This window comes from Colletes gigas, unplaced genomic scaffold, assembly GCF_013123115.1.
Source record: "Colletes gigas isolate AHSC1104 unplaced genomic scaffold, ASM1312311v1 Colletes_gigas_Sc00030, whole genome shotgun sequence".
NCBI lineage: Eukaryota > Metazoa > Arthropoda > Insecta > Hymenoptera > Colletidae > Colletes > Colletes gigas.
In genome coordinates, this window is record NW_025106659.1 from 797,008 (window position 1) to 815,571 (window position 18,564).

The following is an 18,564-nucleotide window of genomic DNA, read 5'->3' on the forward strand; positions in this document are numbered from 1 at the left end:
CTCGATGCGCCATCTTGAAATTCAAAGTAAAGTATGCAACATTGTGGATCTTATCTCCAATATATCAATGGTTTTAATCTTCACATCGCTGGTTGGGGGAATGAAAACACCTTCCACCTTCCCACTTTCTAATAGAATTTGTTTCTTCAGTATGCTACCGACTGTCGCGAGAGATGGGTGTGTTATTAAGTGACTGAATGATGGTTTAGTTTTTCATGAAGTTTTGTGACTTTTGCGGCGGGCATAGGAATTATGTCGACTCAAAATGGGTAATTTATCAACAGTAGTGAAGTTTAGTGCAGCACTCTTCTCCTGTCTTGTGGATTATGCGTGGGCTGAAAACGAATTACGAGGTAATAAAAATGAACTATACTGTGTTATGGTATCCTGTACTTTAAACACACGTGGTTAATCCGATTTATTAAATCTCTATGTTATCTTTTGTCTTTTATTATTTTTGGTGCTCTTATGTTTGTTCAAATCCTTTCATAAAATACAGATTAATAAGTTTTAATTAATCGAATAGTTTCTGGTAACTGTATGTTTACTATTGCTATATTGTCATTACGCTATACTTTTACAATGATATAAACATATGAATGGAGAAATAAAAATAATATCGTATCGTGTAAACAAATTTACAAAGTTTTGAATTGTAGATTTATTCTTTCTAAAATTACGTGCTCCATTGATTTTTAAGTAAAGATTTTATTTTTACATTTATTCCGTACGATTAATCGTGCGATATTACGAACCGTAAAAGATGAATACCTACTTGAAATAATATTTCGTCACCGTGTATAAAACATCAACACAAAATTAATTGTTCTACAATGCTTGCCAGTTTGCACATGCATCATATCAGAAATCCTCTTTTGATGTCAACCGTGTTTCCTTCGCGAGTCTTGTACTAAATAGTGATTTTTCTATCAGTTGTTGAGGAATAATATCTACAAATATGACATTTAAAAACACTGTCAAAGCAGTTTAGTTTCGACGATTAGTATTTTTTAAAAATTAGGATTATACAGCTTGTTGATGAACGTATAAAAGAGAAATCGATACTTAATATTTAAAAGGATAAGACAAAGTGAAGATAATGACATGAAATGTACCATTCTGTGCAAAATTTTTATAAATATTTATGAATTTTTAAATTTTAATATTCCGAGTACACATTCGTAAATATTTAACAGTAAAAAGATAGATTAATGAAAAATAGTCATTTATTTCATATGTATAGTGATTCTGACACGAAGATATATAATCTTTTAAAGAAATAACCCTATTAATAATTTCTTTAGAAAAAGAAAATATTTATTTTTTTACGGTGACCGAATACGCGTTCAGTTTTACTTATCAAACATTGTATTTGCGATTAAGTTATTTTCATCAGCAATATTTTCAAATTGAATGGTTATTAGTTTACTATTGTTACGTATATTGACAAATCAAAATACGAGTAAATATATGAAAAGTACGGCGAGTTAATACGTACGTGAATAAGTAGATTACAGAAATTAATGTAATACAGGACAACGATAAAATGTTAGACAATACATATCGCTAATAAAACTAAATGTGATTATACATTACGTAAGGATACGTGCGAAAATTATTCTATCGGATGGGGGGTAATAATAAAGTTTTATACAATCGAGTTATGCGACCAATCATGGTGGATGAAATGAAGTAGATGTTTGCGGCTTGTTTGTGCAAGTGAAAGGAGACAAGAATCGTTTTTGCGTTGTTGGGGCACGATTGTGTGTGAGTTACTCTAGGTTAGAGAACGCTACCAGCCCTGACCAGAACAAATCACCACTGGGCATAACCGTAGATGCAAGGGAAAGGTATACTACTTCTAGGATGGAAATGCTTCTATAAAATCTTCTAGAAGAAAATGGTCGAACTTAGAGATACAACGTATCGTACGGTACTCTTCGTACGTTCCGAAAAATAAAAAAATTTTGAAATTGTTGAAAAAGGTGTCATAATTATTGTTCATTTTATACGTGCATATAACGAAAATAAACAATATTTATATACTTATTTATTTTCGATATAAACGAATCCTATTTTATATTGGAATGAATTAATGAAACTTGTTAAACGACATTTAAAAATGAACTCAGAGGTTTGGTGAAAGGCACATACAGAAAGTATTTTACACGTAAATCGGTACAAGCAATATCTTCAACTTCGAGAGGTACATATACTTAATAAATTATAGTAAATGATATATTATTTGGAAGACGCGAAAAATTTAAAAAATGGCTTAAGTAAATAACAATGGCAAATCTTTAAACGTATGTTCGTTGGAAGCGTTTAATTGCTCCGATACTTTCTTTATAAGAAGTCTGTGATTGCATAAATTCATTAGTTTTTACCTTTTCTTTATTTCTAAGATAGTAGTGGCTGTTAAGGATTATGTTGAAAGCGAAACTCACACATGAATACCTTAGAACGTCTTTTTATATCGTGTTACAAGTAGAAAGCAGGTACTTAGTATTTATGCCAGCCAGATTACTAGCAATTTCTACCGTAACACTTTTATAGTGTTGAACTGCTCGGTATGTATACAGCAAGTTATGTATTTTATTCTATTTTCTTTATTTTATACACAATAAAATAACAGTTTTAACACAGGCACATCATTCTGAATCGCTAACTTTCAAAGAAAGTTTTATTCAATTAAAAACTTTTCTCCGAATGGTAATCACTTTTAATTACGTCTAAACTTCTCTTGGTTCTCTGCTTTCTATTATTGCTTAGCATTTCTTTGATATTATTATCAAAATTCTTGCTATTCTTATTCGAGATAGTAGTGTTCTTATGGAAATTTCGTCCACGTATATTATAGTTCATTTTCCTATTGGAACATTATGCTCTTTATAATTCGTCGGCCGTGTCCGGGGTTAACACCATACGTTTAGTCTTTTATCGTATGCACGTGCTACGAGCGCATCGCTAGATAGTTCGATAAGCGGTAGCATCCTGTGAGCAACTTGCTCAATATGGTACCATAGCTATCATTTAGATGAAAAGATTACTCAAGTCTTTTTTAATTAGGAGAATCGTACCGTTTCTCTCTCATAGTTATTGTTTCGTACAAGCATTACTCGGAATAATTGATGCCTCAGACTTTACATGCACAACAATTCTACTAACATCGCTGCAGATTGTGATCGCGTTTTTCATTTAATTAACAAACAAGGAGAAAGATTATTTTTAAATAATTAAAAATTTCAACAGTTTTGTTCGAACCTTTGGTTTAATTGTTTGATCATCCTAAAGTGAATTTTAATTTCAAAGAACACCATTCTTTCTACGTTTAATTAACAAACAAGGAGAAAGATTATTTTTAAGTAATTAAAAATTTCAACAGTTTTGTTCGAACCTTTGGTTTAATTGTTTGATCATCCTAAAGTGAATTTTAATCTCAAAGAACACCATTCTTTCTACGTCCAGATCATAAATTGTATTACTGCGAGGCGCGAGCCATGCATTACTGTACACGTCAACAATCTCGAAGGCACCGTAGGTAAGCGGAATCTAGACTTTTTCGAGTAGCGTACGGTGTAGAGAACTGGTAGTAGAAAGGGAAGTTGGAACGGTAGTCTCCGTGCCGAACTCCCATTTGATTTTCCAAGGTACCGTTTTCTTCTACGAATCTAGCCTGATCCGTGTGTCCAATGCAGAGTAAACCAACTTGTACCGCACGAGACCCGCATTTTCTACGCACACTCGACTCCGCCGGTTTCAGGCTTGGATTTTTCTTCTTTACGCATACACTTAACTATTGTACGAAACCTCGCAGAAAGCAGAGGAAGCGCGGCATATTTGGAATACCGGTCTGTTTAGGAACGCAACGTTTGAATAAGCAATTGCTTTTAAATAGCTTCAGGAATAAAAGTCGAACAGATTTCAATGTGCCGGATGAATAGGTCAGGCGGTAAAGGTTCCGCAGGAACCCATCCATCTGTTAGAAAATCGTTCGCTGAAGAACTGTCTGGCTACTCGACTGAAATGAAACGTTGCACAGTCATGCATAAATCACATGTGACGTACTACGTCTAATGGAACTTATTCCAATAATTCGCGCAAACGATTACACAAGAAAATGATACGAAATTGACCTGTTAATCTCTCATTAAGGAAAATAAGGTGTTATCTAACATCGCGTATAAACTATTTAGTACAATCAGTTATACTAGCTCAATTTATAATTAAAAATTATCACGGTAAAAAAATTAATAAACTAGTATTAAAAAAAGAAAACAATTATGTTTTATTAATAGTGAACATTTTTAACGACATTATTTATCGTCACTCTCTACTACACAGTCACAACAAACTTATATTCTTATTGGAGTAAAATCACTTTCATCGTTCGAAATATCCACTGTGATTTACATCGATTGTGATGATGCTTGTTTTAGTACTTCGTAGCTTGTTTAACGTTCGAATTCTTTTCTAAATAAAGAAAGTCTATTTTATGTTTTAGTATGTTTACGTAACACATCGAACATTATTTCTGAACCGATGACTAACTTTAGGTATGATAATATGCACGATAATAAGTAATAATCCTGTAAATTAATTAAAAGAAAGCTCGTACCTTTAAATATGATTTTGCAGTTAAATACGTAATAAGGTATAATTTCATAAATTTTTAAAGAGACCCAGCAACCTTATCGTCCAAATACATGTTTTTATAAAGCACACGGCAATCTTACTATCGGCATCCGGTCTGACAACTTCCGCCTTGGCTCTGGTAACTCATCGTCAGCGAAACATCTGCATCCTTCTCCTGCCCCTTCCTTCGTCATTTTCTGTTCCTCTTATCCTCGGCTATCTCGTTACCTTCTATAAGGGACTTTAATTCGATGAGAACAGTTTCGAAATACAATACTCGTGCGATAAAATAAAATAACATTGGTCTTGGATTTCCGCGAAGAGAATTTTAACACAAAGATCCACCCAAGAGTAGATTGTAATTGTAATAAGTAAATTTCTGTATTATTTCAATTGCCATTTAATCGAGAAAAACCGTTAAATTTTACTAATAAATTAAAAATTTAATAAAACAATCATGTATATGAAACTGTACGATGATTTTTATTTTTAGAAACGTCAATATTTTTTACATTTCGATAAAAAAATTTATTTCTAAATATGTTCTCGATCGAAGATACGAGATATACGGTACGACATTTAAATGTGCACGATTCGCGTCTTAAGAAAATGAACCTTGAGATTTACACAATGTTAACGGTTTTTCAATGCGCATATGCAGTGGTTCCATGACCGCATAGTTTTCTTACCGTGTCGGTTTCTAGTCTCCTCGAAGTTTACTCAATTTTACGGTTCTTTTCATTGTTTAATTACATTTACTGGGAACACAAATGGATGTCAGTGACAACTTTTCGAATAGTCTTGGAATTTCTACATATTCTTCACCTAAATATGCGTTGTTTGCCTTTTAAAATATTAAAATCCTCCAATCTGTACTGAAGTTATGATTTTTAGGCATACGCATGAAACATTCCTGGCCACACGGTATATTTTCGGTAAAGCATTTTTTTCTCGAAAATCCGTAGGATTTCGCGAGTATGTGTATTGACCAAAAATGATTGCAATTGACCCTTGCAACCAGAGATAATTTTTTTAGAACGATTTGAAATTTTTCAATTTCGCCGAAAAATTTCAACACATTCGATTTTTTTTCTCGAAAATGCTTAGGATTTTGGGGATATGTCTATTCACCAAAAATGATTGTAATTGGCCCCTGCAACCAAAGATAATTTTTTTAGAACGATTTGAAATTTTTCAATTTCGCCGAAAAATTTTAATACACTCGATTTTTTTTCTCGAAAATGCTTAGGATTTTGGGGATATGTCTATTCACAAAAAATGATTGTAATTGACCCCTGCAACCAGAGATAATTTTTTTAGAACGATTTGAAATTTTTCAATTTCGCCGAAAAATTTTAGCACTCACTCGAATTTTTTTCTCGAAAATGCTTAGGATTTCGGGGGTAATTGTAATGACCCAAAATGATTGTAATTGGCCCCCGCAACCGAAAATAATTTTTTTAGAACGATTTGAAGAATTGTTTTTTCGCCGAAAAATTTTAACGGAACCTCAATCAAGAAATTGATATTCTTATTTTGGCCCTTAAAATTTCCCATTAAAATTTTTTTCCAGGGGTAGCCGAACACCCTGTATTTTTCGATCGTGTTTCCGATCTCTTGAATATTTTTAAAACGCGAATATTCGTAAATATGATTGCGAAATCGCGAGGCAAGATTCAATATCATTGTTATGCGGACTTCGTTGCTAGGTCACCGGTGCATTTCACGTGGCGGCGTGTGTCCCACCTTCCAAACGCGTATATTGTTCGAGGTTCCACATTCTTAGTCAGTTTACTTACGTTTCACGGAATCCATGAGTTATAACTGTATATTTCTGGCGGCAGGATAGGTCCTGGCATTAACAAAGTTACGTAATGACTGGTTCTCTCAGAGAACGAATTCTCGGTGTACGAGTTTCTCTGTTGCTCTCGTGCACCGACCATTCGCTCGGTCGCTTCGGGATCACGGGTAAATTACGAAGTACAGTTACTTATTTGTACAAATATGAGAAACTCGAGCGACGATACTGGCTAACATCGTTCGTATTGAACAGCTAACAGATATGGGCAAAAAATTAAGTAACTCGAAACCGACCATTTCTGTGTTTTTCGACAATTATACAAATATTAAAAATAATACCTATATTAATATGGACCCGATAATTGGGCAGGTTTCGTGCGGCTACGTGAAAAATACCGCATTGCGGTGAACCGTGTTTTTATAATACTGACCATAATTTCAATAATTGAATAGCTCCCTGGAAAAAGGACGTACGTTACGAATATTCGAATTTTATTTTATCGTGGAATTGTGGTCAGCATAATGTGATTCGTAGTTAACAAATCACTTTCTCCTTAGTGGATTATAATTTACTTTTTAAAATAAAAGAATGGTGTAACGTTGCACCAACTGCTTCTTAGTTACTGCAGTGAACAGTAAACCGTTTATCAGTATAGTCTCAAATTTATGCAATGCAACGTACCCCTTTTTCTAGGAACTATTCGATTATTCTTTAGAATGTAATAAACTCTTCTGTAAGGAACATTTCACTGATACAAACAAACAACTGACAATATCGTTTCTACAACGAGAGATACTAACGTTAAGAAGTGTTCGTGAGTATATGCCCGCCACTGTATACCACGATAATAGTTCAAGGCCATAAGAAATTAGATACGAATGACAATAACGGGTATAAAATCTTGGTACATATCAGAAGTGGCGTACTAACGGAGCACTGGCATCTTAGCCGTTGCTTAACCCTGTTTCTGTTATGTACCAGATACTCATTATATGTTCCTTTTGTTATATATTCATCATTCGAATTAATTCTCCAAGCTTGCCACTTGTATAAGATCGTTAACTAATTAATTCCTCTATTCGTCTAAACTTACGTTCTATTTAACTGTCTTCCAGTTAATATACAGGGTGTTCGGCCACCTGTGGGAAAAATTTTAATGGACGATTCTAGAGGACAAAATAAGACGAAAATGAAGAATACCAATTCGTTGATGGAGGCTTCGTTAAAAAGTTATTAACAATTAAATTCAAAAATTTCAAATCGTTCTGGAAAAATTATTTTCGGTTACAGGGGTCAATTACAATCATTTTCAATGAATACACATATCTCCGAAATCCTATCCACTTTCGAGAAAAAAATTCGAGAAGATGTGAAATTTTTCGACGGAAAAAAAAATTTCAAATCGTTCTGGAAAAATTATTTTCGGTTGCGGGGGTTAATTAGAATCATTTTTGGTCATTACAATTACCCTCGAAATCCTACGCTGTTTCGAGAAAAAAATTCGAGGTGTGAAATTTTTCGACGGAAAAAAAAAATTTCAAATCGTTCTGGAAAAAATATTATTAGCTGTGGGGATCAATTACAATCATTTTTGGTCATTACAATTACCCCCGAAATCCTACACACTTTCGAGAAAAAAATTCCTTACTGAAAATCTAATTAGGTGCCTTTTTTCGACGAAAAAAAAAATTTCAAATCGTTCTGGAAAAATTATTTTCGGTTGGGGGGGTCAATTACAATCATTTTTGGTGAATAGACATACCCCCGAAATCCTGCGTATTTTCGAGAAAAAAATTCAGTACTGGCGGAACTTTAAATGTTAATAACTTTTTAACGAAGCCTCCATCAACAAATTGGTATTCTCGATTTTCGTCTTATTTTGGCCTCTAGAATCCCCCATTAAAATTTTTCCCAGGGGTGGCTGAACACCCTGTATGTAAAGATATCTATTGTGTCAATTAATTTTGTTTGCAATTACAGAACTGATATATCGAACAATTTTCTGGAACATTTGTAAAGCGAGTATGACGTGTTACAGTGGCTCGAAAAAAGTATTCGTACGCTTAATATTTTTCTAACGATATCGTGCAAATAATACGAATACCTTTTCGACCAGCTCTATTTAAAGTCGTAACAACGACGTTGTTAAGTTTCTCCCACTTTACATTTATATTGTCACACGGTGACCGACGAACTTCCACTTTGCGAAATGAGGACGGATTCCGCAATAAGGAAACGTTTAGGAGAGAACTCGGTTCCTACTTTGTCACTGATGCAGATTGCCGTGCTACATAACTAAATTGACCGTGGGTATGTGGAAAGTTCTCATACGTGGTTAAACGGCAATTTCTCTTTTATCGATTGAACAAGGAATGCCGTGTATCGATGCATTACATATAACAAAAATTAGGTTCCCTAATAATATTTAAAGCGAATTTTATTTTTAACAATTTTTTACTTTTTGCAAGTATACGTGCACGCGCGTGCCGGTTATTATGAAAATGGCTTAACGGAGTATTCTACTGTAAACTTTTGAAAAAGAACCCAACACATATTTATAACGTAAATTACCTAATATTAAAATTAATAACTTTTTTTAATTAATATACTTTTTATGCATCAGATTTCGTTTCCACAAGCTATTTATTACCGACGTGGAATTATGATGTATATTCAAATTGCATAACTACTTAAATTTCTTGCTAGGAATGATAATTGCTTAAAATATAAAGATACCGATCATTCCGCGAGTAGAAAAACCGTAAAATGTAGTTCTACGAACTCGTAGCTTGAAATGTAAAAGGTGACCAGGACTTTCTCCCAATGTATTGCCAGTCGTCACTGCGAATGCAGACAGAATACTGGAAAGCGAGTTTCACGCTATGTTCCTATACATATATTCATACATCGTTCCATTAGTTAACAGCATAAATTATAATATCAACGATTAATGGTAGTGTAATCTATCCTGAAAATGTACGTAAACTCGCCCTTTATAAACTTATATTTCGTTGAAAATATCTCGAAAATATCGAGATCAATACTGTTATATTCCGTTGCCTGAATCGAACATTTTAATACTTTGCTAATTGGTGTACGTAACAAATTACTCCTACTAATTGCATTATAATATAAACGAAAGCTTTAATAATTTACATCTATTTTAATGACTTGAGTTATATTTTGTTTACGAAACATAAATAATTTTAACGGCAATATCATCAGTCTATTTGTCGTAAGTAATATTTTTAAATTTAATAAGTAATATTTGCAATTTTTTAAGGAATACCTTTCCTTTAATCCTGAATGTTTTCTACGTAAGAATCTTCGTAATTACATCATGTAATAAAAATTAATGATCCGCTTAATTGTGGTATGAATATTTAATTACCAGTAACTGTATTACGCGATACACGGACGTGTAAGACTCGGCTTTCTTCCCTTTTATATCAAACGAGCCCAATGATCACCAAGATCGTCGTACAAAAGTTTTGCACCGATGATGCAATGCATTCATGTGGTGGTACAGTATAGTATGTAACTTATGCGCTTGACGCCGGCGAAACGTAATCGTGGTTCGACATTTAGCAATATGGGTTTCCTAGCTTAGATCCTAGACTGCGTTTTAGAGTGCAGTCTGTAATACAAGAACGCGACAGCGATATCTAGAAAAGTCCGATCCAGCCCCAACGTGGTAGATATTTTAATAATCTAAACGTACTGTGTGCCCCAGGGTTGTGTTACAGAGTGTACTACGCGCGTCGTTGAACACACTTGAAGCACTTAAAAAGAGTCACTCGTAAAGGCACCGCGCATCGAAAAGGCGTCATAATTATGTTCCGTGGCGTCCGTTGCGCGTGTGGAAACGTGGCTTGAGATATCATAGACCGATGGCAGAAAGCAAGAAGTCAGCTCAAATGAATAAATGGGAGATACGAGGTGGATCTTGATCCTTTTGATACGAATACTGTACGTGGACTGATTCTAGAAACTGGGGCAAGCTAAGAACGAGGCGCACAGAACGTTATTCGAATCGAACGAAAATTTTGATAAGTCTTAATAATTTCAACGCGTTCAAGATCACGGGAGGTCGTGAATAATTGTAGAATAATAATTATTACGTTATGATAGATACTCTAAATGTAGACCATTATCATCGCTGCACTGTTGCAGGCCTTTGAACCGCCACGTCACGTGCACGTTTTATAATTTCTGGATTCATACCAGCACACGCTGCAACGATGCTCATATTCTAAGATGTTCGCCTTTCTTTGTGGACAATATTTTTAACACGTTCGTTAAAGTTGGAAAATCGTACGTCACAGACCACGCTATACAAATAAAGATTAACAGACCAATCGAATATTTTGAATACAGTATTTCACGCAATGTAACAGTGGCCAACAGTTTGATTTGATTTTTAGAAACAAAGTGCTTGACAAATATCAATCTTCTTCTGCGATTTTCTTTATTTATGTATAGCATTTTACGAAGCAGTCTACCATTGCAACCACTTTCTTTTAACGCTCAACGAACTGTATCCGGACGTAGAATCTTTCTAGTTTTATCAAACAATTCTGAAACATCGGATGATAATCGATAATTCATCGTATGGAGAAAATCTTTTCTTCCGATGGTTTTTTTCCCCACATTTATTCATTCATTTAGCCATTCTTGCTTATCTGTTAACCTGTTGGAAAATGTTCGAATTACAGTGTCCTTTTAAGAATTACTTGTAAGGACGTTGGGAGGTCGATAAGCCGCAAAGGCAACGACTCCGTTGCGAAAGCAAAACTCGTGCGTAATAGAAGACGAAATCGGTAAATGTGAACATTGGTAAATGTAAAATAAATTTCTTCGCGCTACTAATTAAATTGACTCTTTTTTTTATCTTTTATTCGCTGTGCCGGTTAAACAGGTCAAGGAGTATCGCGAGCAGTGGTTTCACTACAAAAGTTTTGTTATGATACATTTTAATATTCTTTATGTACTCACAGATCAGAATGTGAACGGATTAAAATGTTTAACGTTTACTACTATAGAAATAGAAAATAACATGAATCTCGTATTATTATACATTAATGGTATGTTCATAACACTAGATTTACGAGCATTGATCGCACGTATATTTATTGATACCTTTCATGTTGACGATTACCTTAAAACACGATTTTTTTTTTAATTAGAATATGTATTCGTGCCATTGCATCAAACAAATTCAATATAAGTTGTTAAAAAATAATATTTACGCGTTCTGCAATTTTAAATATGGAACCTGACATCCGTCAAATTGACGGCTTCGTATGAAATGTTGAATAGCATACGAAAATACATTTTGGTAGCGTCAAGTGCCATCTTCTTGCGTCCAATCCTGTTACAATTCGTTTCTTTTTCGAACATTTTGGTCCGTAGGAAATCTATTAAAGCGTCCAATTAGCACGAAGAAACAGAGTGTCGTGAAATTAACGAGCACAATTGGTAAATAGAGCCGGATGGGTAGCAGATGCTCATGACTAGTGGACGCACATGCGCATTTACACCGTAAGTGTAACGCATCCAACGTTACACGTAAAACTAACGGTTTTATGTTAACACCTTTTCCACAAATATCTTAACACGAGTTTCGATAACAATCCAACGATTTTGCTTTAATTAATTCATCGGTGATCGTCAAAAAATTTCTATGTATAGTACGGGCCACGATATAGCGAGGTCGTAAACTCGAGCAGGTGTCAAAGTTTACACGTTTCAGCTCCCGAAACAAGTGAATTGATAGAAATACGAGCAGCCAAGGGCCTTACCGACGAGGCAGTCACAGTGAAATCCACCGTAGTCAGTGGATCAAAGTATTAGGTCGTCCCATAAGTCCCTGCCGTTCGATATTCTGAAATTGACGAGGATAAAATTTGTAATTTAATAGAAAACAAAGAAAATTTGTCAGTCGAGGGGACTTCTGAAATTTCAAATATAGTAACATCAACAATTCATAGAAATTTGATACAAATAGATATTGTGTCGATGTTCGAAGTTTGGAATGAAATGTTTGTTTCTATGGTTCCTGGTACCTTTCTGCAGTTGGTAAAATGAAAAAAGAAAAATGGATGCCGCAAGAATTAAGTGCCATAAAATCGTTGTGAAAGTAGGAAACGCGTGAAAAAACAAAAATTATGTTCAAAGTGGTAGGTATGTGAAACAGACTATTACTGTTTTACGACGAAATCTTAAAGATCATAAAATTACGAAACGTAATATTATATTTACATTTGATTAAAATTGAATATTCCTTACTAACGAAAGTGTACTAATGCGTGTTAGCAAACACACGAAACGTGCAATTATTAAAAGGAAAAGTTTATTTTTTTAATTAAGTGTTTCCAAGAACGAATAAAGTTACTTTAACTGGCTTAATATTCTTATTTTAGATTTAATAAAAATTGCATTCATGAAATAAAATTCTGTTATAAATACTTTTAATTGAATTAAAAACTGTGGAAGTGAAACAAAATAATTCTATTACTTTGAAGAATTAAATTAAATTGGCTACTGTATAATGGTCGCAAGCGAAAGCGATCGTTATCCACTAAAAACGGTATATATTGTTGCATTATTTTCTAATTCCATTTACGCAGTCTTAAGACCCATCTCTTGTTATGCGTATTATATTATATCGAATGCTTCAGTTTAATGATTTCATTAGACGAATATTATAAACACTCTCGTGTATAAATGTACTTCGTAATTAAATATTTGTTTCCTTTTATTATTTGCTGATCTGCTGCAGAAAGAGTATACTTATTGTTTGAAGTTAACTCCTGTTTACGCGAAGTGAAACATCACAGTTTTATTAATTAAATAGGATATACAATAACAAAACAATATGTTAAAAGTGGAGCTGCTTATTACAGCGAACCCTTCAAATATGTTATATCGGAATAAAATTAATCTCACCAACTCAAGGCCATTGAAAGATCAACCCCCCACTATATCCGTTCAGTTACTCTGTCATTTCTTCGTACTAACTTGCTGTCTATCTTTCAAACATGAAGGCATCTAGCGGTATCGGTAGAGAGAACATAGTTTGTGACGTCATTCTCAGTTGTAGACAGTCGAGGATGCGACTTAAAGCGGTCACTTGAATTTGTGCATATAACAATGTTAAAATTTAATTAAATATTTCAGTCCCTTTCAGTGTATAGCAGTGTATATCATTCTTGACAATGAGCTCGACTTATGACGAAGTATATACATGTATCTACATAAAGTTTTAAAACTTTATTTGTGTACTATTATAACGGAGAGAAACTAGCGGAATTGCTCTGCTCTCAAGAACTGCTGTGAATAGAACTGATGTATAATTTGAGACAGTGCTATCACAGTTTTGTTGACCTGGAAACATATCTACTTTAAGGAGAGGCGACAGGCGTTTTACTTAACCTCGATAATTAATAATTAAAAAGAAAAACAGATCACGTGAAACGTATGCGTTTAAATGAAATCAAATAAATTTCGCATGTAATGTCTTGCATTTGTTTCGTATAAAAAAGCCTTAATGTAAGTAATAAAGCTACATAAATGGTACTATTTGGTCGACATACATAAGAGACATAAGTAACTGTATATTTATGCTTCAATTGGCATTAAATAATAATTGTAATACCTATAGCAACTTTGTATGTTTAGATATGTTTACAAATATATTGAATAAATATAGTTTATAATCAAATTGTTTTTAAAAATTGTACATTGGATATATGTACTGCATATTATTAATGCAACTTCTATGTAATAATATTTCAGATTTATAAAGATTATCCCTGAATAATGTTCATTATGTAAGAACAATTTCTCTGTTTATCCATGAAATACATTTTTGTGATAGCAATGTTATTACCGATAATAAAATAACCTTTTTCAAACATCCTGACCACTGAATATGAATTCCATCTAGAGACAATGTCTCCTAATCCTCAATATACATTAAATCTTGTTTAACACAAGGATACTTTTAGAATTAAAGAAAGGATAATAATTTAAAATTAATAATAAGGACTAAATTGTATAAGAAAGTAAAAAAGTATGTATTTAAATGAAAAGTACAGAAGAAAATGTTTGTGCAAGAAAAATTATGAAACATTTAATAAAAAGAAAGTTTTAACTAGAAGTAGTTGTAATAGAATAGTTAAATGGTTAAGAAGAATAGATAAAAAAAGAAAAAGAAGGTAAATATACAGTTAGTACAATAATTATAAATCTGTTAAGAGCTTTTGAAACTGTGTAAAGACAATTAAGATATGTACATAAGAGGAATATTAAAGTACATATGTTCTCAGAATAGTAATTTATAGAATTCTATTATAGTCTTAGCAAGTATATGTTTTTTTAATTATTCTGTGCAGAAAAAAGTAAAACGTACATTTTTTATAGTTGTAGAATGTATCGAAGGGCAAGGAGGATGCAAGAGATGCAGAGATGGTACATGTGCTAGATGTGCAGTACTTTTACATCAGGGAACTTGTGTCGATACTTGTCCACCAGGTCACATTGCAGATTGGTCGACTAGAGATGAATATATGGGCAGAATTTGCAAAGAAACTGGATATATGTTTGGATTCACTGGTAGTCAGGTAGCCATTTTGGTAGGAGTTGTTTCTGGAGCAACAATATGTATCCTCATTATATTATGCGGAGCTATAATTGTGCATAGAAAAAAGAAAAAAACTGCTAAATTTATTCAGCAATTTGAAGACAGGTATATTTTTAATATATTACAATTATAATTTATAAAACTGACAATATTAGTTATAAAGAAAGAGTGTGTTTTCACTTGTGTTTTAGTGCAGAGAGAAGAGAATTTTTAAAACACCTTGCAACACTTAGGGGAGAGGGTAATACATTTCTATCTATGCTCAACGATACTAGAAGACAAGTTAGAGAATTATATTATTCAGGAAACAATGGGGATGGTGCTGTTGGAATACAAGCATATAGGTATAATTATTTATATATGTACTTAATACAATATTTTAATTAATAAATTTTTTAAATACATATATACAATTTACAGACCAGTTTTACGTGATTTGGCAAGGATACTAGTTCTTATTAACAGAAGAGATGATGAAATACCAGTTCCTCCAGATGATTGGCAAAGACTCTTTTCATGGGCAGAAAGACTCTTGAGGCGTTATAAGAGGCACAGTTCTCCTGAAGTAAGTTAAATATTTATTTAAACATCGATTTAGAAAGAATTGATTTCAAACAGCTTGATATTTTATATTTTAATTCTTTTTCATGCAAGTCTTTAAAACATTTTGGTGAGTGATACACGTTGAAAGCATAATTAATGTAGTTACTTTTCTGTGTATATAGATGAAAGAAGTTGAAATGTTGCATATACCAATAAAAAATACAACGTTTTATATGAATTTAAACAAAGAAAATATTATAGCGAATATTTGTTTTACTCTTTAAGGTGGCTCAGCTTGTGACATTCTTGCAACAATCAACAGTATCCGTTCAAATGAATTCACCGCAGCAAACAACAATCACACAATCACCTCAGCCATATGAGCTGAGAACCACTCCAACTAATCTGACTACATTCCAAGCAAATGTACCACTTACAACATTTCAAGCAAGTGATAAGTCAAGTATCAGTCCTGCAAGCTCCAGCCTTGGATATGTAAAGGACAGCCCTGTAAGTTCTAGCCTCGGGCAAAACAGTTCTGGAGCGTACAATGAGAAACTTAGCCCAAATGGATCTAGTATAGGACAGACAACTCCGCTAGTGTATGACAACCAAAAACAACTGAAACCTTCAAGTACACATTTTCAAGAGCTTGCCATTTCAACTTTCAATCATACTTATAATACCGGTGCAACTTTAACAGAACCAATTTGTGCAATAGATGAGTGTGAAGGAAATGGGCTTGATCATGAATTAAACCCACAATGGGAATTTCAAAGTACTACAGAGGCTGCTAACTATACTATTCTATCTGATTGGTCACGGGTTCGTGAATACCTCATTGATGACTTTACAATACTTGGTTTTCGACCACAAGATGAAATCACTACAGAATTGTAAATAACATGTTATAATATGTATAACATGAATATTTCTTTATAGTATTTACTTGTAAAAATACTTTTTCTATTTTACAGTTTGTATATATTTAATTCGTTGTCAATGTTTTTGTGGATTCTAAAGTCTGCACACAGAAGAACCTCCATTATTTGTTTTATCTGAATAATAAGTGATATGTGATCGTTTAGAAAATAAAATGCTCACTTTTCTAACGTTGAACATTCTATTTGTTTCTCTTTTGAATAATGTAAATACGAATAACAAATGGAACACATTCGTAATACGTATACGCGTACAAATTTGTTAAAATGTACGAATTCTATATTTTTGATTGTTAAATCGTCTAAATACTTTTACATTCTTTTTGCATTATGAACAATTGAAGTCTTTTATCCTCAAGGCACAAATGCATTGAAGATATTTATAGAGACATTTTTAATGCTAATAATCATATCTTCTCCAATGTCTTATATTGTTACTGCAACATGAGATAGTATATTTCTGTAGATATAATTTTAGGTTAAGGGTAGGATGTGAAGAAGCAACGTATTTCTGGCTAGCCAGGTACGAAGGGCAATAAAACCCTGTTGATAAGATCTGAAAAAATTCTAATTAGGTAGCGATACTTATCGAAAGTGCCATAAAAGGACCTTTTTTCTTGTCAAAAATTCAGTCGAGGTTTCGCAAGTTTACATCCAAGTTCATGAGATTCAGAGACTTTCTTTATTAAGCCCAAGTCCAAATTACGTGTAATTCAAGTCTACAGATTTTCGGGATACATAGTGTAAAATAAGCCAACATAAGATCGGAAACAAAGTTTCGGTAGAATTCGCTACTCTAGTCTAGAGTAGCTGATTTAGTCTTCAGAGATGAAGTTCACACGAAAAATTGGTATCTAAGATACGGCTGGAAAGAGAAGTTCACGTTATATAACTAGTTTTATAGTACTTACAACACATATTACAATGTTTTTAAAATTCTTGTTGTATTTCTGTAGTTAACGCTACACGTTGTTATTTTAATTAAAACATACGTTGCAAGTTTCATACTGTATTACGATCAAAGTTAATTTTTACCATAATAAAAGAATATTCTTAAAAAAAAGAGATATTATATGAGGATATGTTCCGTTCGGATAATAAAATATGTAAAGAATAGAATGTTTGAATAGAAATAGTAGAACATTCAGATAATGGAGATTCTATTGTATTGAAAATTAGTACCTACAAATTGAATGCACCTTTATATTATTATAATAACTTATTTGTATCTAATGTATTTTTATGAAATCACATTTTCAGTCATTTTCATAAAATTATAATTTTCAAAAAGACATGTATAATTTTAACGTTATTTTTTTTTAAATATTCAACAACGTATATATTATAAATATATATATATAAAAGGTGAGATACCTAAGACTGGAATTTTAAATATCTCTGTTGTTTTTAATAATACGGAAAAATATTGAAGATAGACGTATATTTGATTGAAAGGAGCATATAATATGGTAAAAATCATATTTAGTTAAGGTTCCAATTTTTTCGATTTCAAGATTACATAAGTTTTTTTTTTATAGAACCTATATTTCTTTAAAAGAAGTACAGTATAATGACACATGAACAAAGGATAGAATGTACAAACTACTTTCTTTCTTAAGTAGGGACAATACGTTGATAAGTATTCCAACATGAAACACTGTCCAACAATCGATCATATTATATTTTACAAACAAAAAAAATATAGGATCCAAAAAAAAAAACCTTAAGTTTCTTGTGCATATCTATAGTAGATATATTTATAATGATACCAAATAATTGTAAACGTTTATATGTTGATATTTTTTTATTTAATTTCTATCGTATGTATAATTAATAATTACTATTGTATAATTTACTATACTAGTCAATATTTCCTATTATCTAAGAATATGATTTATAAAATCATATCTTCATATCATAAATATCTGAAACGAATTTATAAAAACAATTTTAAACATTTCATGAAAGTACTCTTCATTGGTGTACCAACATACCACTAC

At 32.6% G+C, this 18,564-nt stretch overlaps 1 protein-coding gene across 4 annotated transcripts; it reads left to right on the forward strand.

Annotated features, from left to right (window-relative positions):
• Positions 1-180: 180 nt before the first annotated feature.
• On the forward strand, positions 181-17,758 carry LOC122401940. 4 transcript variants are annotated; one of them, XM_043404401.1, is made up of 5 exons: positions 181-353; positions 14,861-15,185; positions 15,272-15,424; positions 15,501-15,645; positions 15,909-17,758. In XM_043404401.1, the coding sequence occupies exons 1-5, from the start codon at positions 266-268 to the stop codon at positions 16,521-16,523; spliced, it is 1,326 nt and encodes a 441-aa protein (XP_043260336.1). In that variant the 5' UTR covers positions 181-265; the 3' UTR covers positions 16,524-17,758. The 4 variants fall into 4 exon arrangements, with proteins under 4 accessions (XP_043260336.1, XP_043260338.1, XP_043260337.1 ...); XM_043404403.1 differs by lacking the exon at positions 181-353 and adding an exon at positions 12,488-12,615; XM_043404402.1 differs by lacking the exon at positions 181-353 and adding an exon at positions 12,523-12,619.
• The last annotated feature ends 806 nt before the right edge of the window (positions 17,759-18,564 follow it).